Source organism: Panthera onca, chromosome A2, assembly GCF_046562875.1.
Source record: "Panthera onca isolate mPanOnc1 chromosome A2, mPanOnc1 haplotype 2, whole genome shotgun sequence".
In the NCBI taxonomy this organism is placed as follows: Eukaryota; Metazoa; Chordata; class Mammalia; order Carnivora; family Felidae; genus Panthera; species Panthera onca.
The window spans coordinates 146,367,417-146,392,165 of NC_138340.1; the positions used below are offsets into that span (position 1 = coordinate 146,367,417).

The 24,749-nt window shown below is 41.2% G+C and overlaps 1 protein-coding gene across 1 annotated transcript in view; it reads right to left on the minus strand.

Moving 5' to 3' along the window:
- Positions 1–24,749, minus strand: part of COPG2 (coat protein complex I subunit gamma 2) — a 115,369-nt gene that overhangs the window by 74,341 nt on the left and 16,279 nt on the right. Inside the window, exons 5-9 of the mRNA XM_060633159.2 lie at positions 20,714–20,793; positions 11,933–12,008; positions 10,487–10,579; positions 9,480–9,566; positions 8,280–8,437 (exon numbers count right to left, since the gene is read on the minus strand). Of these exons, the coding sequence (XP_060489142.1) occupies positions 8,280–8,437; positions 9,480–9,566; positions 10,487–10,579; positions 11,933–12,008; positions 20,714–20,793 (494 nt within the window). The remainder of the gene's footprint in view (positions 1–8,279; positions 8,438–9,479; positions 9,567–10,486; positions 10,580–11,932; positions 12,009–20,713; positions 20,794–24,749) is intronic.

Here is a 24,749-nt window from a genome sequence, read left to right on the forward strand (position 1 = left end):
TTAATCCGGTTAAGTTTTTCAGTAATGTGTTATACAATGGCAGATAACTAAATCCAAGGGGAATTATTACAAACCTAGAATGATAAAGGAAATGAGTATTTCAAGCCCGTCAGAAGCCCCCTACATGCCACCTTCCAGGCACTAGCGTGCTTCTGCCCTACAGATAAATACGAACTTTTAATGCCGTAGGTGAGTTGTGTCTATCAAGTCTGAAATTAACACAAAGAGAACCATACAGATTGTATCTGTTTGTGTGGGACTTCAATGTATCCACACTGTGGTTGCATTTAGCAGTAATTTGTTCATTTCCACTGTTGTATACTATTAACTGTATGACTATAACACAATTTAGTTTTTGATTCTAACGTTGTCCGACATCTGGACTGCTTCTACTTGGACTGAGTAACAGTACTAAAGGTATCCTTGGTATGTCATTTGACCCACGATTGTATGCATTTCTGTTTGATATTTAAACGAAGACAACGGAGATTCTGATTGGGGGTTCATTGAATCTGCAGAACAAAATAAGATGTGACATTTTTATAGTACTGAATATTCCACCCTGAGAACAGGATATATCCCTCCATTTATTCAAGTCATATTTCAATAACATTTTATGATTTTCTGTGTAGAGATGTATACAATTTGTAGATTTATTCATAAGGATCTGATTTCAATACAAATGGTACCATCTTTTCAAAATTTTACTTTATTGAGTGGTTACTGGAATATAGAAATTAAACTGATTTTGGATACTAACCTACCCAGTAACCTTGATAAATTTACATATCAATCCTGATAGCTAATAGATATTTTACATTTTCTTTTTTCTTTTTTTTTTTTTAACGTTTATTTATTTTTGAGACAGAGAGAGACAGAGCATGAACGGGGGAGGGTCAGAGAGAGAGGGAGACACAGAATCTGAAACAGGCTCCAGGCTCTGAGCTGTCAGCACATAGCCCGACGCGGGGCTCGAACTCACATACCGTGAGATGGTGACCTGAGCCGAAGTCGGACGCTTAACCGACTGAGCCACCCAGGCGCCCCTTCTTTTTTTTTTTTTTAATGATTGTTTATTTTTGAGAGAGAGAGAGACAGGGAGAGACAGAGTGTGAGCAGGAGAGGGGCAGAGAGAGGGAGACACAGAACATGATGCAGGAGGCTCTGAGCTTTCAGCACAGAGCCCAGTGTGGGCCTTGAACCACGAGCTGTGAGATCATGACCTGAGCTGAAGTTGGACGCTTAGCCGACGGAGCCACTCAGGCGCCCCTAGATTTTACATTTTCTATATACAAAATCATGCTGTCCGCAAAGGCAATTTTATGTCCTCTTTCAAATCCCTATTTTTTTTTCTTATTGCACCAAGTATGACTTCCAGTAAGATGTTGCTAAAAAATAGAATTATCAGGCATTCTCTGTTTCATTTACAATCTCAAGGAGGAAAACCTTTAATAGTCCACCAATAAGTACAAAGTTTACTGGAGATTTTTTGGTACCTTATCAGAATGATGGTGTTCCCTTCTATTCTTTGCTTTGAAAAGAGATTTTTTAATCACAAATTGCCACTGATTTTTATCAAGTGCTTTTGTTGCATCCATTATGATACTGAGACTATTCTCCTTTATTCTTTGAATGAGGAATGTTAGGTTGATTTTTGACTGTTAACGGAACCTTGCACTGCTAGAATAAACGCATACTGGGAAATTTGTTCATTATTTCTTCGTATATCTCTATCTCTCTCTTTCACCCCAGTCTCTCACATCTTCCTCAGGAATTCCAATTACATCCCAGGTGGCACACCAGTTGATAGTATCCCACAGTTCTCTGTAGCTGTTTATTCTTCTTTAACCTGTTTTCTGTGTTCCCTCAAATTAGTTGCTTTCTATTCCTCTCCCTTCAAATTCACCAACTCTTTCGCCGTTTTGTTAGCCACCTCTAGCCTGGTGCTAAGTCTATCCAGCAATTACCCATTTCTGTTACCATCTGTGTGGCAGGCAGAATGGCCCCGGAGACGTTCGTGCCTTCCTGCCTGGAACATGTGAATATGTTACCTTACGTGACACAGACCAACCGCTGACTGAAGGTGGGTAAGCAAATAGGGACCTACCAATCTCTGACCGCAAAGAAATGAATTGAGCCAACAATCAAAATGAGATTCGAAGTGAATTCTTCCCCAAAGCCTCCAGTTAGCATCAGCATCCTGCTAACATTCTTTTAACCCATGAGACTTATGTTTAACCTACAGAACCACAAGATCATACACGCATGTTGTAATAGCCATTACATTCGTGGTCATTTGCCATGGCAGCAATAAAAAAACCAATTCAGACTTTGGTACTTGACGGTGAGGTGCTACTGTAACAAAAACCTTAAACTGGGAAACTGTCTTTGGAAGCAAGCAGTCGGTAAAGGCTGCTAGAATTTCAGGGAGCATGAAGAAGAAAGCCTAAATTGCCTTAAGCAGACTGCTAATAGAAATGGTGTCTTTAAGAACACCACCAGCGAGGGTTCACAGACCACTTACAGAAATCTGGTCTTGGAGTCCATCCCGAAACAGAAGAACACACATTCTTTTCAAGTGTACATGGAACATTCTCCATAAGAGATCACATATTAGACCATAAAACAAGTGTCAACAAATTCAAAAAGATTGAAATCATTCCGTGCGTCTTTTCTGACCACAATGCTATGTGACTAGAAGTCAGGCACAAGAAAAAATCTGGAAGGAGTACAGATACATGGGGGTTAAATAACATGCTACTAAGCAATGAAAGGGCCAACAAAAAACAAACAAAAAACAAAGAGGAAATAAAATACATGGAGACAAATAAAAATGAAAACAAAACAGTCCAAAATCTTTGCGATGCAACAAAAGAAGTTCTAAGAGGGAAGTTTGTAGCAATACAGGCCTAACTGAAGAAGCAAGAAAAATCTCAAATAAACAACCTAATCTTACACCTAAAGGAGCTAGAAAAAGAAAAAAACCCAAAACCAGTAGAGGGAGGGAAATAAGATTAGAGCAGAAATAAATCATATAGAAACTAAAAAATAGAACAGATCAATGAAACCAGGAGCTGGCTGTTTGAAAAGATCAATAAAATTGATAAACCCTTACCCAGACTCTTAAAAAAAAAAAAAGACTCAAATTTAAAAATCAGAAATGAAAGAGGTGTCATAACCAAAACCACAGAAAAATTAAAGATTTTAACAGAATATTATGAAAATATATGCCAACAAATTGGACACTCTCAAAGAAATGAATAAATTTCTACAAACATAACCTTCTAAAACTGAATCCGGGGCTCCTGGGTGGCTTAGTTGGTTTTAAGCGCCCGACTTAGGCTCAGGTCATTATCTCACGGATCGTGAGTTCGAGTCCCATGTCCGGCTCTGTGTTGACAGTGCAGAGCCTGAAGCCTGCTTCAGATTGTGTGTCTCCCTCTCTCTCTAACCCTTCCACACTCATGCTCGTTCTCTCTCTCTCTCTGTAAGAAATAAACATTTAAAAATTTTTTTTAATAAAAGTAAAAATAAAACTGAATCAGGAAGAAATAGAAAATTTAAACTGATTACTAGCAATTAGGGGCACCTGGGTGGCTCAGTCAGCTGAGCGTCCAGCTTCGGCTCAGGTCACGATCTCATGGTTTGTGGGTTTGAGCCCCACGTCGGGCTCTGTACTGACAGCTCCGAGCCCGGAGCCTGCTTCGGAGTCTGTGTCTCCCTTTCTCTCTGCCCCTCCCCTGCTCACACTCTGTCTCTCAAAAATAAATAAATAAATAAAATAAAAATATTATAAAAATTTTTTTGAAAAAGAAAGAAAACCCTAAAGACTCCACCAAAAACCTACTAGAACTGATATTTCAGTAAGGCCACAGCATACAAAAAAAAAAAAAAAAAAAAAAAAAAAATCAATGTACAGAAATCTGTTTCATTTCTATACACTAATAATGAAGAAACAGAAAGGAATTAAGAAAGCAATCCCTTTTACAATTGAACCAAGAATAAATAAAATGCCTAGGCATAAACGTAACCAAGGAGGTAAAAGACCTGTACCCTGACAACTATAAAATACTGATGAAAGAAACTGAAGATGACAGAAATGGAAAGATATTCCATTGAAATGAGATTCGATCCATAAAGATCTTCCCATATTGGAAGAACAAATATTGTTCTACCCAAAGCAATCTACAGATTTAATGCAATCCCTATCAAAACACCAACAGCGTTTTTCACCGACCTAGGATAATCCTAAAAAAAATTTGCATGGGACCACAAAAGACCCTGAAGAGACACAGCAATCTTGAAAAGGAACAACAAATCTGGAGGTATCACAATTCCAGATTTCAAGTCATACTACAAAGCTGTGGCAATCTAAACAGTATGGCAGTGGCACAAAATGAGACACACAGATCAGTGGAACAGGATTAAAAGCCCAGAAAGAAACCCATGAATATAAGGTCAACCAATCTTTGGCAAAAGAGGCAAGAATATGCAGTGGGAAAAAGACGGTCTCTTCAACAAATGGTATTGGGAAAACTGGACAGCGGCATGCAGAAAAATGAAACTGGACCACTTTCTTTCACCATACACAAAAATAAACTGAAAATGGATTAAAGACCTAAAGGGGAGACTTGAAAGCATAAAAAACCCAGAAGAGAGCACAGGGAGTAATTATCTGCCACCAGCCACAGCAACACTTTTCCCTTCCCTCCTGAGGCAAGGGAAACAAAAGCAAAAATAAACTATTGGGACTGTATCAACATAAAAGGCTTCTGCACAGCAAAGGAAACAATCAACAAAGCTAAAAGACAACCTACTAAATGGGAGAAAATATTTACAAATGACCTGATATAAGGGTTAGGATCCAAAGTATATAAAGAACTTACATGGGAATGCAAGCTGGAGCAGCCACTCTGGAAAACAGTATGGAGGTTCCCCCCCAAATTAAAAATAGTACAACCCAGCAACTGCACTACTAGGCATTTATCCAAGGGATACAGGTGTGCTGTTTCGAAGGGACACATGCACCCCAATGTTTATAGCAGCATTATCAACAATAGCCAAAGTATGGAAAGAGCTCAAATGTCCATCGATGGATGAACGGATACAGACAATGGAGTATTACTCCATACATATACATACAATGGAGTATTACTCGGCAATCAAAAGGAAAGAAATCTTGCCATTTGCAAATATATGGATGGAACTGGAGGGGATTATGCTAATTGAAGTAAGTCGGTCAGAGAAAGACAAATATCATATGACTTCACTCATGAGGACTTTAAGAGACAAAACAGATGCACATAAGGGAAGGGAAGCAATAATAATGTAAAAACAGGGAGGGGGACAAAACATAAGAGACTCTTAAAAATGGAGAACAAACAGAGGGTTACTGGAGGGGTTGTGGGAGGGGGGGATGGGCTAAATGGGTAAGGGGCATTAAGGAATCTACTCCTGAAATCATTGTAGCACTATATGCTAATTTGGATGTAAATTAAAAAAATAAAATTTAAGAAAATGATAAAGAACTTCTAAAACTCAACACCCAACAAAAACCAAACAATCCAATTAAAAATGGGCAGAAAACACGAACGGAGACATTTCTCCAAAGACAACATACAGATGGCCAAGAGACACATGAAAAGATGCTCAACATCACTCATGACCAGGGAAATGCAAATCAGAACACGAGATATCACCTCACACCTGTCAGAATGGCTAAAATAAGGAACACAAGAAACACAGCTGTTGGCGAGGATACGGAGAAAAAGGAACCTTCATGCGCTGTTGGTGGGAATGCAAACTGGTGCAGCCACTGTGGAAGACAATATGGAGGTTTCTCAAAAAGTTGAAAATAGAACTACCCTGTGATCCAGTAATCACACTACTGGGTATTTACCCAAAGAATATAAAAAAAACACTAATTCAAAAGGATATTTGCACCCCTATGTTTATCGCAGCATTATTTACAATGGCCAAACTATGGACGCAGCCCAAGTGTCTGACAAACAAATGGATAAAGATGTGGCACGTATGTACGATGACATATCATTCAGCCGTAAGGAAGAATGAAATCTCGCCATTGGCAACAACATGGATGGGGCTCGAGAGTGTAACGCTGAGAAATAGGTCAAAGACAAAAATATTAGAGGATGTCACTCAAACGTGTAATTAAGAAACAAAGTAAATAAAAGAAAAAGAGAGAGGGAGAGAGGCAAACCAGGAAAGAGACTCAACTATAGGGAACAAACTGGTGGTTAGCAGAGAGGAAGCGGGTGGGGGGATGGGGAAAACCGGCAAAGGAGATTAAGGGTACACTTATGATGAGCACCGAGTCACGTATAGAATTCCTGAATGACTATACCTACGTCTGAAACTAATAGAACACTGTATGCTAACTAGACTGGAATTAAAAAGAAATCTAGTCTTGGAGAATCCTGTGAGAGCGCAGAAGGGGGCACAAGTTGTCGTAAGCTGGAGTAAGGTGGATCCTTGTCACAGGTTAGCGGAGAGATGAGCGGAACTGTGTCCTACAAGTTATGTGGAAAGCAGAACTTGCAGACGATGACCTCGGCTCTTCGTTTGAGGAAATTTCCAAGGACAGTGTTGAAGGTGTGACCTGGTTTCATCTTGTTGCTCACAGTAAAATGGGAGACGAGAAGTTCCACGAGCGGACAACAGCCTCCGCCCGTGCCTGTGAGTTCCAGCCTGCCCAATGCATCTTGGACTTGCGTAGCAGGCCCCCAAACCGCAAATGCCAATTCCTTGTAGTAAATCTCTTTATATATTTACCTGCCTTGGGCTCTCCTTCTCCGGTTCAATTCTGACTGATACAGGACTCTATAAAAAAGGAACTAAAAAGAAATTCTAGAGCTTTAGTTTTCATTTCCTCTGCTCATTCGTAACTATCTCCCATTGACGTCTTTAAAGCATCTTTTAGAAGTCTGTTAAAGTTTTTGTCTGCTAACTACAATGTCTGGTTCCTATCAGAATCAGTGTCTATTGACTGCTTTTTCTCTTAACTGTTGGTCACATTTCCAAATTCTTTGCACTTCTGTCATTTTTTTTTTTTTTTTTTTTTTTTTACTGTATAGAAACATTGTGAATGACAGGATGCAAAGACTCGAGAATTTATGATGTTTCTCTAGCAGGCAGTTAACTTGGCTACGATCACACTCCAGACTTTATCTCTTCCACCACGAGGTGCGCCTGAATTCTCCATTCAGTTCTTTCAGTTCACAGCTACTTTTTGCCAGGCTTTCTAGAGTCTTCCCCTGTACCGTAGGGGAAGTTCAGGATTTTTGCAGAGTTTGAAATCGATTTGGGGGCTTCCCCCCGTCGTGGCTTCCTCCTTTCCAGGGTTTTCACCCTAGGTTTTCATCACTCTTCCAATCTCAAACTATATTCTCACCCCTCTTGTCCAGCAAATACCATGGCTTTCTATGATCCCACCTCCAGGAACTGTGGACCTCGGGAGACTGATCAGAAATATACAGACCTCATTTCGTACAGCTCTGTCTCTGAGGCATCAACTTCCCTCCGGTTTTTGCCTGCTTTTCACCACTCACCAGTGCTTTCAAATAGTGGTAGACTTCCCCATTGTTTGAGGGCGGCATACTTTTGTACTGAAGATCTAAGTGTTTGCAGTAAGGCTAATGTGACCAAGCTCTTTACCATTACTAGAAGCCGGAAGCTCAACCGAATACTTTAACATTCCCTTTATCTTCTTTGTTGATATTTACATGATAGCTCCCTTTTTTTTTTTTTTTTTTTTTGGTGGTTACTCAAGAGATTACAATATTCATCCTTCTGTTATCACAGACTACCATCAAATAATATAACGCCAGTTCACGAACAAGATGAGAGCCTTACAAATGGTGTATTTCTTTTCCTCCGCCATGCCCTTTCAACAAATGAGTCATTAAATGCAGTACTTCAAGATTCTTTTACAAAAATAAAGGAACAAATAAGACTCTTAATGTCACCCCGGCTTTCACATTTAATTACTGCATTGCCTATGATCTGTATTTTTTGTTCCCTATCAGCATCTTATTGTGTTACTGGCAATCATAATCTATTACATACATATACCAAGGCACCCATTAAGGTAAAAAACCAAAAATGTTGCATGACTTGGAAGGCCCCAAATTTTCTTAATTTGGAAAACACTAAATCTCTGTAAAATCCGCGCAGCCCAAAAAAATCCCCCAAGGAAATACACCTGGACGTATGTTAGCCAGCAAACAAAAAATCACTTAGGTTTAGGTGGAGACACTTACCCCTCTTCATTTTCTTTTAGTAAGCGACTGGCAATTCGGATAAGCATGCAGTAAGCAAACTGTGATTTGAGGCCGGATTTAGTAAACTTATTCAACATCTTAGAAACAGCAAGGCGATCGTTCTTTTTAAGGTGATACAGGACTCCCAGCGCATGGTACTAAAGAACAAGAAAAAGGATGTAACATCCAGAAAGCGGGAGGAGGAACAGGACAAACTTCCAGGAAAACAAAATCACATGGAACGAGATTTTTAGTAAAAAGATACCCAAGTCAAATGTGTACAAATAGAACAACTTTTTCGTACGGAATCAAACGCAGGCAAGACTGAAAGGAGAAGAGTTTCACCCCCAGAAACTGTAGATTCAGATTGGACAGGTGGTATTAAAGAGGTGACATACAATCCGAAGACGGCTCTAGCAGGTTCATCACTCCCCCATACATCCTTAGCACAAAGGCGCTCAGGTCCAAGGCTTTACCAGTGTCACAGGTCTCTGTTAGTGGCTTTAAGTCATCTGTGGCCATGTTAGTAGTTAAAGGATTAATCTCCTAAAGCAGGCTCAAGGAGCATAATTATCGTGGCACTTCGTGTAAAAACACAACGATCAGAGTTAAGAGAGCGAGACGGTTTCTTGAGGGAAAAACTACTCCTCTATTTCCTCATAACTAAATATGCCTACAGAAGTTGTAAACATTAAAAGGGGGCGAATAAGTATCCTCTCCAATACAAATGGGGTACTTCACATAACATTGCCAGTGACCATTTCGCTCTTCTCTTTTAATTAGGAATTAACGAATATCCAAAGGAGATCTTCCCAACAAAATGGTTACGTTTCACAAAATAAAATTACTCTTGACTGTTGGCGTAATGTCTACTATAACCAAGTTCTGAAAAGCTTAGACTTGAACATCCTTCTTCACAAATTATTTTTCACGTAAGGGGCTGAAATGCAGTGTGAAGGACCTCTGGAATGAGCATCTCAAACTGCTACTGAATTTAAGAATCTTTCCTGAACGTTCCTACAGGTTCTATTAAACGCTAGCAGGGTCTATGACAGTAATTCTAATTAATGGGATACCTACTAATAGGATGCTTAATATTACACTTCCGCTAACACTCATCCAGGGAGTCAATAAATTGTCCCTAAAATGAAGGGTTAAAGAAAGCTGATCTCAAGACCTAACGGGACTCGATCACAGTACCTGGACCATAATGTTATCACTGGAAGCAGCTTCTTGGGCTTCATTGACCCAGCGTTTAACCACGTCATAGCTTATCTTCATCATGTGCTAGACACAGAACAAAGCGAGAATAGAAAGTGCGTGGTCACTAGAGGTTTACAGACATGAACTGGTTTTCTTAGAAAAATCACTAACAGACATTTCCAAATCAAAGAGACAACTCTGTAGCTTTTTGAAGTCTACCTCAAGTCTCTACTCCAGACGCAACTAATAGACCAGAAACTCTCTCCAAGATGAGGAGGGGTTTGTGGGCTAAGATGAGAGGGGAGGGACAGGAAAGGAAGGGCTAGTTAATAGGACGGTGCTTGAATAATGTGTACATTCTAGGTTTTACTTCCAGGAAACTCACCTGGACGGAAAAACAAAAACAGAAACAAAAACACACAGTACCGATAGATCCCTTGCTATAAAACTTGACCACCTACACTCCAGACCCAGAAACTCTTGTGATTCAGATGATCTAACCCATTCACACACTAATAACCAATTTTAACCAAATGCAAGGTGACCTCAGGCTGTCATAAATTTTGTTTTGATAAAAAGAGAAAGAAAAAGTATTCCTGAAACAAAGACCACTTTCCAGTAAGAAATTTCCAAGTGGGGCAGGGGGCTTTGGATGGAAGGATACCACACACACAGGGCACTAAGGAAAGCAGACGATAAAGAGGCAAGAGGTCAAGCTCAGGTCACAAAGGAAGATTAAAAACAAAACAAAAACGACCTTCAGTGTCTTCCCGGTCTGCCACCTCACCCCCCATCCTTTCTGATTACCGAAACCTTTCAAACATGGAAATGTCACCTTTTTAACTGCCTATATTGTAACGCTGCTCTGATAAAACACTCTTGGATAAAGTAATAGAGACGCAAATGTGTTTTTTGAATGTTTCACGGTTCACGTGGGAGAGAATCACAGTGATATTTTGTTTAGCACCCGCTCGAGCCAGGCAGCTGGCCACTCGTTCACTTACTAAGGACGACACCAGTGCCGAACTGGAGACGCTGGAGACTTTATCCACAATGGCCTGCTTCATGTATCTTTCAATGGCCTGCAACATTGTTCCCTGAGAACATTCATAAAGAAACAGTTGTTGAAGCACACATCTTCACCCAAAACTACGGCTCCAGAATAGTTTACAAAAACCAGTCATATATCTGTTTCCGTGCCAATATTTAGACTGCGTTAAAGGGACTGCCATCTACTAGAGTAACTCTATCGCAGCGGGCAGGAGCTAGACAACCAAGTTGAATCTTCAAAGAGAAAGACGGGAAGGAAGCAAATTAACTGTTCAACAATGAAATCAACGGTCTCAGCGTGGAGAGTCCCAGCCTGAGGAAAAGTGTAAGCCCAGGCTCCACTTCTCAGGGATGTTACAAAGGAAATTCCTAGAAGGGGATGGAGCTGCTTTTGAAATCCTGAAGGTATCTCTGCACGAAGGGGATGTATTTTATACGGATCCCATAAAGCCCTACACATCAAATGTGATCCCTGATAATTTTAGATACCTAAGAAATTACATGTTTTTTTTTTCTAAGAAATTACATGTTTAATATGCTACTACAGAGTGTCCTCAATACGAAGTCCTCTGCAAATAAAGTCCTTTTTAAGTGGAAAAAAGCTTAGCACTGTGAAGGTAGCAGCAGATGAAGATACGTAAACAGACGGAGATCAATATTCAAAGACAGCCTATGGCTAGCGTGGGCAGTGTCCAGTCTCAGGCTGACCGATTTAATACTAAAACAAAGGCAGCCACAGCAAAACACATCACACCATCTCCATTACTCCTTCTAGGGTCCAGATTTACCATTTGCTCCTACGCAACCTTTAAAACTTGAGAAGACTGTAAACATACACATAAAATATACCCAACCATGAATAGAGCTGAAATATTATTCAATATGCTGGCAATGGCCAGTCTGCCCTTCATTTTATAACCTTTCCTACTCAAGAGTTCCCAGAAAGGGACAGCCTAATTTCATCCCTCCAGATGTGAGGGACTGAGTCAAGGTTAAACACCGGACTCAGACCTTTTGTGGTTATAAGCCACTGGCTGGCTGATGGTTAACTAGGTTCTCTCTACTGAATATATGAATGAGGAGGCCTGAGCCTCATAAGTGATGGATCACAATAGTAAATATCGGAGAAATCTTGCTGTTGAGTTCCTTAAAGCTGTCCTATTTCTTGCTCTGTCATCTGTTGTAAGCTTCACCTCAAATTCTGAGAGATCCAGATCCTATAATAAAGTTGTTTAAAAAAAAAAAAAAAAGCCTGGAGGCACAAAAGCCTTTTTGGTGGTCCTGTTTCTCTAATACTGAAGATTCACAGCGTCAAGACTAGGGAATCCTATTAAATTTACGGCCACCTGTAGCTAAACACAGTGTCCCCTTTGATGCCCCGGTAAACAAAGAAAACTTACATCAGTGATTCTGCAGAGAGCCCTGATGGCTGGGCCTCGGTACACATCTTCTTTTCCGGTCATGTCCTTAGTCAGACTAAGAAAAATCAAATGAGTTACCATGAAATCAATTGATATCTCTTCTGTGGAGTCCACCCCTAGCTAATTCCCATTGTCCCCATAATTATCTTAATGCAGCTATGAATTCAGCAAATATTCATTGAGTGTCTTCTTTGGATAAATATTAAAATGACTGGATAGAACGCTGTTCTAAATCTTAAGAATATAGCAGTGCGCAAAACAAAGTCTTTGCCTTCACGGACCTAATGTACTGATGCGAAGAGATAATATATTACATAAATGAAATATGATTTTAGATACTGGTAACTGGCATAAAAAATGAAGACAATGGAATAGCGAGCCACCGGCTGAAATCCCCCAAATCCTAAAAACCCACCAGACCAGACAACTCCTTAAAAGAGCCTGACTAAAATGATTAACTCACGAAGCCGTGCTCCCTCTCACAGGCACAGTTTTCCCCAAATGACAGCTGTCTATGGCTTCAGACCTCTCTATGGAGTTTCCAAAATAAGCAGAGGAGTGTGGACAGAGCTACTGAATTCCACATCCATGCTTCAAAGAGGTTTTTAGCCTTTATGCATCATTCACCCTATCTTCCTGTCCCTGTCCTCTGTGTTTAATCTGTCCCCAGAATGACTATCCATCCCCTCCCCACTCACCTCCCCCTCACGTAATCCAAAATGGCCTCCAACTCCAACTCACTCCACCAGGAAGCCATGACGAGAAATTAGTGGAGAACTGATAGTCCTTCAATGTCTTTATTTTTTATTTATAAGAGTATTTTCATAAACTTGCAAAACATTCAGAGAAATATAAAATACAAAGTCTAAGCTGGGCCTCACCGACCCTAGACAGTCTCTGTGAACAGTTGCTTATGTTTTCTTAAGGAACTTCTAAAAAAATATATACGACCATAGAGACATTAAAATGCATGCAAATGAATCTCCACTCTTCTGGCACCTCCCTTTTTCACTTAATATATTTTAAGAATCTCTCCATATTGGCAGACTTTAAAAAATTGTAGGTATCTGTATATTTTTAAAAACCCAAAATATATCTAAAATATCATTTTAATGGTAACACAGATTTCCACTGTTGGGATACAAATAATTTATCCATTAGTCTTTTTCTCAGATATTTGCATTTTTCCAATTAGATAAAAAGTGAGGCTTGGCAGGTTTAGTATCTTCTGAGGTCTCGCTCCTCGGCTTCTATGTGACATGAAAGCAGCCATGCACAATACATTTAAAACAACGGGCATGGCTGTGTTCCAATAAAACTTTATTTACAAAATGAGGCAATAGTTCTTGCCATGGGCCAGAGTTTGCCAACCGCGGCTCCGTGTCTTAGTTTGGGCTGCCCCGACAAAGGCTTACAGACAGGTAGTTTGGGAATGTGTTCGAGGGAAGGGAAGACAGAGAGGTGAACAAAGAAGGAGGGTACTTAATACAAAGGAATTTTCTCTAGTGGGTCACTGCCACAGGCAACTGGTTATTTGATGAGCCATCTTCTGAGGAGGCTTATGAAATACATGTTGGAACCACATTTCCAAGGGATGAAAAGGAAAGAATTTATCCACTAGCTCTCAGCCACTGGCTGACAGTTAACCCCAGAGCGTTCTCTCCCCATTTGGTTAACATTCACATGTTACCTCCCACATGTGAGTTCCAAGTCAGGGCCCAAACCGGAGCACCAGGGAAACTGGGGGGCAACCAACAGAACACACAGCGCGTGCTTCAGCAAGGCACTGTTCACGCAAGTGAGCTGGCCCCTGTACAGAACAGCTGACCACGAGCACAGCTAGGATCAGAGAGAAGGCCTGAGGCAACAGCATCCAGAACAGTCTATCCTTCATGTCTGTCAAATTTGAACATGTCCTCCATTAAATCTAACCTGTCACTGAGCCTTCAAGATGGTAACCATCCACTATTTCTACAAGAGATTGGAAAATGAATGGCACATGGTATAATCCTTACTGCTACCACTCATTCCGCAGCCGTTATTGACATCCACCACATCCTTCCCACAATCACCCAATTCTATATTCCCCTCACGCTTAGCCAGCACTTGATCTCATCTTGGTCAGGTGTCTGATAGGTGACTCAAACCTTTATCTCCAAGGATCTGAGCTCTTTGTTGGAGATTTACCATGGCTGGACCATTGGCTGTTCCCCATCCTCTACTGACCATGGTCTCAGGCATGAACACATCAAAATATACGTAAGTAAATAGTACCTTGAATTCTAGATACAGTCCTCTCTTCCATGTTTGTAGAGCAACAAGCCTAGCTCCTGATAGGGATCAAGGTCAACTACCTCTAGGAGGACACAGCTCCTTTCTTTACCTGCTGGTCCATCAGCATCAAGAATCCAAAGCGACCCAACAGTAGTCATCATTTTAAATGTGCAAACTGGCTCACTTCTCTGCCCCAGGACTTCTCAGACACTGGAGCGGGTGGTGCCTGTGGTCGCCAACTTGTCATTCGGACGTGTGGATCCAGAAGTGTGGGGTATCTCTGTGCTGAAGGCAATCCTCAAACAGCAGGAACCAGGAGTCAATGGGTTAAATGCCTCCCCCTGTTCATCACTGAGAACACGGTCTCTTGAGAACCAGCGCCTTTGACTCACATTCAGGGTGGGGATGGGAAGCATGACTTCTACAGGCGGGCCACTAGTCCTACTTTCACCTCTCGATTCCTGGACCCACCTGTTGTATTTATTGGTGACAGCATCATCCGCTGGCCATCAATTTAATGCACATACTTCATCCCAGAGGAGAACCCTCCAACTTCACAGGGTCCCATCGCCAAACTACTACCTCAACTGAGCCACCATTGCATTTAGGCTATCTGCTCCTGACAGAATATGGTGAAACTACTGGATCTCTTGGTCACGAGCCCACCGTCACACGGCTTTTGCCAAAAAATGAGTGGCGAGGTCACGTAGGATACCATGAACCTAAGAAACCGTACCCCTCGGATCTACTGAAAACCCATGGATCATCTTCTATGATGAGAAACTTATGCAATCAGATGTATCAACCTTTTCTTTCACTGCCTCTGGAACTGCAGTCCTAACAAAGCTTTTCCCTACAACGAGGTTAAAGAGGAACACACTCCTGTTCCAGCACTTGTATGCTTCCATTTTGAAAGTTTACAGTCTTTCTCCTTTTAGAGTTTTTTTTTTTAATTTTTTTTTTTTTAACGTTTATTTATTTTTGAGACAGAGAGAGACAGAGCATGAACGGGGGAGGGGCAGAGAGAGAGGGAGGCACAGAATCGGAAGCAGGCTCCAGGCTCTGAGCCATCAGCCCAGAGCCCGACGCGGGGCTCGGACTCGCGGAGGGCGAGATCGTGACCTGAGCTGAAGTCGGACACTTAACCGACTGAGCCACCCAGGCGCCCCATCTCCTTTTAGAGTTTATTCGTGGATAGGATGTGACATATGGATCTGATTTTGTCTTTTCCCAAGGGACTACTCCGTTGTCTCAGCATCACATATTAGAAAGCACCCCAGTGTTTATCCCAGTGATCCGAGATGCCACCCATTGTCATATACTACATTTCTATGTGTATTGGGGTCTAATTCTATACATTTGTACCAAAAAAAACCTCTGACGATGTAGATCAGCATGGCCATGGTGACACATTACAAAGTCATCACACAATTTTATTCCCCTGGTCTGTCCATCCATGTGCCAGGACCATAGTGCTTTAAGGGTCCAGGCCTTAATGCTTCACTGACTGGGAGAGCTCCCAGATCTTCTACAGTTCTTTCCTGGCTATTCTTAAATATCTGTTTTTTGACTGAAACTTTAGTATCAATTTTTCTACGTTCATAATATATGGCCTGTGGGCTGCTTCACTGAGACTGCATTGAACTTACAAACTAATTTAGAGAGGACTGAAATCTTTCTAATGTTGAAATGATCCATTCCAAAACATTGATAATTGGTCGAGTGTACCTGGAGCCTTTCGGGGCTTCAAATTATTCTTTCCTCTTGGAAGTCTTCTGCGTAAGTTTCTCTAAGGTGGCTATGCTATCCTACACCCCCCTACAACGCACCTGGCCTTGGAGCAGGCTCTTTGACTTTGGTGCTGTCGGGCTTTGTGGTTTGAACCTAGATTCTAATGGGTATGGAACGATATCTCACTGGGGCTTTAATCTGCATTTCCCTGATAATAACATCAAGAACATTCCACGTATTTATTGGCCACTCATATACTCTTTTGTGAGGTGTCTGCCCTCAGGTTTTCTTAATCACCATGGTTTCCCAGCAAGGTCACATCGTTGTCTACATGTGCTGAATGGCCGTGTCTAGTTTTCTATTCCTGCTGTAACAGACGGCCACAGTTGGTGGCCTAAAACAAAATTTTATCAACTTACGGTTCCATGGGTTAGAAGTCCAATGTGGGTCTCATTGGGCTAAACTGACTGTGTCAGTGGGGCTTACATCTACCTCACAGACAAGATTCATGCACCCCCTCCCAAGTTCCCCCCAAATCTCATCGCTTTACAGCACCAACCTAGAGTCCAGAAGCTCATCTACATCCCACGGATTCAAAACCCCTGACCTTATCATCAAAATCCTCTCAATTAGGTATGGGGGAGACTGGGTAGCCTCTCTCCTGAGGCAAAATTCCTCTCCACCTGCGGGCCTGTGAAATTAGAAAACAAGTTCTCTGCTCCCAAAATACAACGGCGGGACCACCCCAGGATAATAGTCAGACATTCCTGTTCACAAAGAGAAAATGGAATGGGGAAAATAAATAAAAGAAAGCCACTGGTCCCAAGCAATTCTGAAACCCAGCCAAGCAAGCTGGAAAAGGTTTCGGGTGCTGGGCAGAATGCTCAGTCATTCTCCACTCCATGCTCTGGTCCTGCTCCCCTGCCCTCAGGGCCATCCTTTCGTTTTCATAAAGGGCAGCATGTGTTTAAAGCTGAGCAGTCTTCGGTCTTCTCGGCCTATATCCTGCTGTAGAATTTGGGACCCGGGCAACTTTCTCTCACTTTGTCCTCCCTCTGTCCCTTTCAGTCCACGCTGGCGGTGATGCTGGTTAAGATTCTCAAGAGCCCTGTGGGACTACCATATACGTACAGAGACTCACTCCATTAGACCAGAGCCTCACCACAGATCTTGCCTAAACAACCCCATCTCTATTTCCGGCTTCTGCTTAGATGCAGAGGGAATCTATGAGTCACACCCTTGATCTCTTCAGAGTGTTTTGTGTGAGTGAAGACTCTGACCTTTTCATCCTCCTGGGGTGTTAGCAAAAGGCTGTAGAGTAACTCCTTTGACTTTTCCTTTAGAGCACACTTTCCTACTGAATCTCTTGATGTTTGCGTCCTTTGCAATTGAGGCGGGCTGAGAATTTCCAAAAAACTCTTGATTTTTTTTTTTTTTTTTTTTTTTGGTATAGTGGACCTATAACCTATCAGTTTCAAGTGCACAACATAATGATTTGGGATTTGTAAGGAACGCCTGGTTCTTTCACGGGTGTCTCCTCGATTTATTTCTCTACTCTCGCACGTGTTACCATGAGTGGCAAAAAGAAACCAGGCCGCACCTCAACACTGGAAATCTCAGTTAAACAGCCAAGCTCACGAGTCCTGATTTCTGTATAACTTCAGGGCACAATCCTAAGCTCTCTGCCACCACAGGACAAGGGTTCCCTTCCCTCCAGGACCTAAACGCCCTCCTCATCTCCTTCTGAGCCCTCCACAGCGGCGCCATTAACGTCCACATTCCCGCCAACGATCTCTGCATTCTCTACCATGATCAGTGTTTTCTCTACTCCTCACTTCTTTCTGAGTCTACCATTCATTAACATCCCGGTTTCTACTAACGTTCCGTTCGAGGCCCTGTCAGCTTTTTCTGTCCTGCGCCCCCAAATTCCTCCCGCATCTACTCGTTGCCCAACTCCAAAGCCATTTCCAGAGTCTTAGGTTCTTGTTACCGTAGCACCCCGCTCCAAGGTACCAAAACCTCTAGTGGTTTTTTCCCCCTACTTTGAGAGATAATTGGCATATGACACTGTACAATTTTTAAGCGCACAGTGTGCTGATCCGATACCCGTACATGCCACAAAACCTATTCCTTTTCTACTGCTGCTGTGACAAATGACCACAAACTTAGAGACGTAAGACAACATTCATTTCTTTCTCTTAACGGTTCTTTAAGTAAGAAACCCAACACCGGTCTCACTGGTTACATTCCTTTCTGAACTGTAGGGTGAATCCCACGTCCCTGCCCTTTCCAACTGCTAGAGGCCACTCACATTGCTTGGCTCCCGGCCCCCTTCTTCCATCTCCAAATCCAGCAACATCGTATCTGCGCCCTGCTCCCCTCATCCCATCTCTTTCCTGACGCTTCTGCTTCCCTCCTCCGCTTTTAAGGACCCTTATCCTTATAGGGCCCACCTGGATGATCCACACCATTCTCCCTACCTGCGGAGGGGCAATTTCATTTCCCCTTTGCTGCGTAATGTGACATATTCGCAGGTCCTGGGAATGAGGCCAGGGATATCTTTGGAGGGCCATTATTCTGCCTACTACATCTACTAATCACTTGAAATGAGCCAGAAGCAAACCATAATTCATGGCAGCCTAACGGGAGTCAGAGGAAAGTACTAACAGCTAAACAAACAAAAAACCCTAATCTATTTTTAATTTTTCCAATATTTAGTGACTATCGCAATCTAAGTGAAGATTTTCTGTTTGTTACTGGTGGCAGATATTGTTAGCTAACTAATCCGATACCCGTTTCCAACCCCTTCTCCCCTGCCTGCCCCTAATACTCGGGCTTTAAAAGCTAAACAGTCACTTTCCTGGTCCTGACGATAGTCGTAGAACACAGCTGTGTCAAATGAAGTCTAAAAATCGCCTTGGGAAAAGCTATTGCATACCTGATAAAAGAGGCAGATGGTGCCGGCCCTCCCTGGCCCCTTTCCCGGCACCCCTCCCACCTTGAATGGTGCATTGCCAGTCATTCAGGCACCTATTCTGCAACAATGTGGGATTCGAGAAACACCAGCCCTCGCGCTGAACTACTGAACCAACACTCTATGCCTAGTGACTACATCGGGCTTTCGGTTCTTTCCAGCTGAAAGCCTTACTAACTGCAACTATATTCAATACAACTGCCGGTTAAAGACAAGCGCCCTCCTCCGAAATTTATTTTGTTACACAAAAGCCAAATTTACTTAAATGAATTATAGTTAATAATTAGGAAGGCAATTCTTTTTTAAATAACATTTGGGGTGTGTGCGTGTATGTGTGTGTGTGTGTGTGTGTGTGTGTGTGTGAGATACATACTCCTTCTACGACAACTGGAAATCAAAATTTTACAGAAAATAAATAGCCACGATCCCAAACACCCAGAGAGAACCTACTGGTAATACATTAGTATATTTCCATCCACACTTTTTTATATATGTACATAAAATATTTTTAAAAGGGAGACTATATAAAGTACATAAACTTGAATCCAACTCTTACTCGGCACTTTTTGAGGACTTTTCCATATCATTAATGTTTCAAAAATATTTTCAAAAAATTAAAGTATCTCCTAATCTGATAACATGGTTAATTAAATAACATTTAAGAATGGCATATATTTATTTTATCCTTTTTGCTAGTATAAACAGTGTTGCAATGAACATTATCATATATAAGTCTTCCTGTGCTATCTCTGATTATTTTCTGACCACACTTCCGTCGATGTGGCATTACTGGGTCAAAGGGATAAACCCTGGGCAACTGCATGGCTCAGTCGGTTAGGCGTCCGACTCTTGGTTTCGGCTCAGGTCACGATCTCACGGTTCGTGGGATTGAGGCCCTTGTCGGACTCTGCACTCACAGAGTGGAGCCTGCTTGGGATTCTCTCGACTTTCTCTCTGCCCCTCCCCCACTCACACGTGTTCTCTTTCAAAATAAATAAACATTTAAAAAACAAACCACAAAGGGATAAACCTTTTTAAATGTTCGACAAATGTTGCCTAACTGCTTTCTAGAAAAACTGAATCAATTTATTATTCTGCCTCCTGTGTGTACAAGAATATCAATCTCCCTTACAAATACCTACTGCCTTTTTTCTTCTTTGCCAATTTGATGGGTAAAATTTTATAACTCACTGGAGTTTTTAATTTGCTTTTTTGGGGTTACAGTGAGAACGACTAAAAACAATCAGGTCCTTTCCATTAGTTATTTTATGAACAATCACTTGGAATTTTTTTTAAGTTGAAGAGTTCTTTACATATTACATATACTAGCTTTTTAATATACTTATTGTAAATATTTTGTGTCACTGTATCATTTACTTTTTGGTTCTGTTTCCATATTATAACGAACCTTTAAAATGTATTAGCAAATCTATTAGCATTATCCTTTGTGACTTTGCTTTATCACATAGGCATGGTTTTCACATGATGACAATCATACTTTAGGAAAGAATGCTTTAAGATATATACATATAATAACATATATATATTAATTCATATATATATGAATTAACATATATAACATGTATAACAACATATATAACATATATATAACATATATAACATATATAATATATATAAATAACATATACGTAAAATAACGTATATATATTAATTCCCATTGGCTTCCTTACAGTCAAAAAAGTAAAATTAACAGAAAAAGAACAACAAATACTCCACTAAATATAGAAGCACCCCCTCCTAGGTTCTGACCATTCGCATACCTGCTTGTGACAATGATCACATCCTCAGAGATTGTAGCCATTTCTTTGATAGTAAGATAGCACATTCTTCTCAGTGTTTGCTGCAAAATTATTTATAAAAGGCAGCAGTTATTCATAAGGAAATGGTTCTTTACACTATTTGAAGTGAGAGCCCCAAGTAGATATATTTAGAACATTATTCTGAAAAAGGTTCTCACCTACCCCAAAAAAATCCTTTTAAAAATACCTGGATGAGACAACATTCAGAATACTACTGTTTCCCAAACAAGTAACTGACCGGCACACATCTAGGTGAAAATTTTAAAATCCAGTTAATTATATAGAGATCCAAACTTTGACAGTGTGAATCCAAAGACATAGATTTCTCAAAGTGTTAAAGGCTTATCCTAGAAAATGTATTTTTAAAATTCTTTAAATATATACGGGGCGCCTGGGCGGCTCAGTCGGTTGAGCATCCGACTTCGGCTCAGGTCATGATCTCACAGTTTGTGGGTTCGAGCCCCGCGTCGGGCTCTGTGCTGACAGCTCAGAGCCTGGAGCCTGCTTCGGATCCTGTGTCTCCTTCTCTCTCTCCGCCCCTCCCCCGCTCATGCTCTGTCTCTCTCTGTCTCTCAAAAATAGATAAATGTTAAAAAAATCTTTTTTTAATTCTTTAAATATATGGATGGAAAGACATGCAGACTCTGTATCTTCCTCAGTCCAGCAACTTAGATGTTTTTCCTTGAAGTATTTGTGCTTGTATAACCAACTTCCACTTTCAAGTATCAAGATTTCTAGAAGGATACCTGGATCCGAAGTAACTGTTCACTTACCAATAGTAAAGTTTCATCGACCTTCCTCCTCCCCTTCCCTCTGGTTTATTCATACACTACGGACACCGGTTCCTCTAGCTTGTCTGGCCTCGTTCCCTACCAGGCAACGTCACATTTCTTATGAGCAGTGAAACTCAAATACATCAGACCCGGCTCCAGACCCCAAGCTGTAAAAAGAACCTGGTGGAGACTAGTGAGCCCATTAAGGGAAGCGAAGGAACTGAGGAGTCTCGTGGTGATTAACCGGGAAAAAATCATCCAGGGAAAGTTTAAGTGAAAAGAGAAAGAGAAAGCCAGGAGGGGTCAGATGAATGGGGCAGATGACAGCCATACAAACCTACTCTGAGAAGAAAACAAAAAATAAAAATCAAAACTTCAGAGCTGAAGAAAATTTGCCCCTCCCCCCCTGATAAAAATCTACCGTGAAGCGGAATAAAACTGGAAATTAAAAAAAAAAAAAAAAATTCAGCTAAAGCACAAAAAATGGGGGTGGAGGTGGGGGGAAGGGCTCTACACTATTAGTCATCAGGGAAATACAAAAAAAACCATATTTCAGATACTACTTCACACCCATCAAAATGGCTAAAATGACAAAGAGTGACAATACAAAGTGTTGGCAAAGATGTGCTTGTTACCACTAAAACATACTGTCTAAACAAACACACAGAAATGTCGAATGAAATAGGAACACAAAATTTAACGATGTAGCCAAGGGTAAAATCAAGAGCCATTCATGGGTGCCAAAACGGAAAAGCAAACACCTCATAGCCGGAGAAGTACAAGCCCAGGGCCTTACAGGCATAGGATAAAGGATCTAAAGTCTAGAAAGAGTGAGATTCTAAAAGGCACATTCTTCAGGCTCACAGAAAATCATTCTAGATAATGACTCAGAAATCTGGCAAGAAATGAAGAGCAGACGCGGTAAACAGTGAAGACAGTGTGGCATTGGCTAAAGAATAAACAAATAGACGGATAGAATAGAAGAGACCCTGAGAAATATGCCCGCATAAATACAGTCAACTGATCTTTGACAAAGGAGCAAAGTCAATACAATGGAGCAAAGGTAGTCTCTTCCCCAGATGGTGCTGGAACAAATGGACACCCACATGCAAAAAAAAAAAAAAAAAAAAAAAAAAAAAAAATCTAGACACAGACCTTACACTCTTAACAAAAATTAACCCAAAATGGATCACAGACCTAACTCCAAAATGCAAAACTGTAAAATCCCTAGAAGAAAACATAGGAAAAAAACCTAGATGACCTTGAGTATGATGATGACTTTTTAGATATAACCCCAAAGGTATGATCATAAAAGAAATAATGAAAAAGCCAGCCTTGTTAAAAGTAAAAACTTCTGGGGTGTCTGGGTGGCTCAGTCGGTCAAGTGTCTGACTTCGGCTCAGGTCACGATCTCCCAGGTCATGAGTTCGAGCCCCATGTCAGACTCTCTGCTGATAGGTCAGAGCCCGGAGCCTGCTTCGGATTCTGTGTCCCCCTCTCTCTCTGCCCTTCCCTGGCTCATGCTCTGTCTCTGTCTCTCTCTCTCAAAAATGAATAAATGTTAAAGAAAAAAAAAAAAGCAAAAACTTCTGTTCTGCAAAAGACAATGTCACGAGGATGAAAAAAAACGCAAGCCACAAACTGGGAGAAAAATGCCTGTAGAACACACACCTGATATAGGATTGTCACCCAAAATATATAAAAACCTCTTAAAAGTCAAAAATAAGAAAAACAACTTGATTAAAAATGAGCCATAGACCTTAAGACACTTCACTTAAACAGATAAACAGATGACAAATAAGTATATGAAAATATAAGTATTAAAGTGTAAGAGTTCTTCATATATTATAGATGTACACACTACAGGTCATTTGGGAAAGGCAAATTAAAATAATGAGATACCACTACGTTCCTAATAGAATGGCCAAAATCCAGAACACTGACAACACCAAATGCTGATGAGGATGGGAGGCATCAGGAACTCTCGCTGGTGGGAATAAAAATGGTACAGCCAAGGGGTGCCTGGGTGGCTCAGCCGGTTAAGCGACCGACTTCAGCTCAGGTCATGATCTCGAGGCCCGTGAGTTCAAGCCCCGCGTCGGGCTCTGTGCTGACAGCTCAGAGCCTGGAGCCTGTTTCAGATTCTGTGTCTCCCTCTCTCTGACCCTCCCCCGTTCATGCTGTCTCTCTCTGTCTCAAAAATACATAAACGTTAAAAAAAAAAAAATGGTACAGCCAATTTAAAAGATGGTTTGGTGACTTCCTGCAAAACTAAACATACTTTTACCATGCAATCCAACAATCGTGTTCCTAGGCATTTGCCTAAAGGAGTTGAAAACTTCTGTCCACATAAAAACATGCAAACGATGTCTACAGCAGCTTTATTCATAACTGCCAAAACTTGGAAGCAACCAACGTGCCCTTGAGTAGGTGAATGCATAAACTGTGGTACATCCAGACAAAAGAATATTATTCAGCACTAGAAAGAAAATGAGCTATCAAGCCACGGAAAGACATGGAGGAAATTAAGTGCCTCTTACTAAGTAAAAGAAACCAATCTGAAAAAGATACACGCTATATAATTCCAACTATACGACATCCCAGAAAAGGAGACAGTTAAATTTAGCATCTGTGGTTGCCAGGGTTTGGAGGTTAGGAGGCAGGGATGAATAGATGAAGCACAGAGGATTTTTCAAGTCGGTGAAAATACCCTGTAGGGGCGCCTGGGTGGCTCAGTCGGTTAAGGGTCTGACTTCAGCTCAGGTTATGATCTTGAGGTTCGTGGGTTCGAGCCCCGTGTTGGGCTCTGTGCTGACAGCCGGGAGCCTGGAGCCTGCTTCGGATTCTGTGTCTCCCTCTCTCTCTGACCCTTCCCTACTCGTGCTCTGTCTCTCTCTCAAAAACAATAAACATTAAAAAATATACAAAAACAAAAAGAAATACCCTTTGTAGCATTTAATGATTATCCACGTAATTATGATGTGCCAATGCAGGTTCATGAATTATAACAAATTTACCACTCTGGTAGGGGATGTTGATAACGGGAGAGTCTATGCACGTGTCGGGTCAGGGAGTATACAGGAAATCTCTGTACCTTCCTTTTAATTTTGCTGTGAACCTAAAGCTGCTCTAAAAAAATAAAGGCTTTCTTTAAAAAGTGGTAAGGACATGAGTAAATCTCAGTGAACAGCAAACAAAACACCCACCAAAAATGATGCGTTATC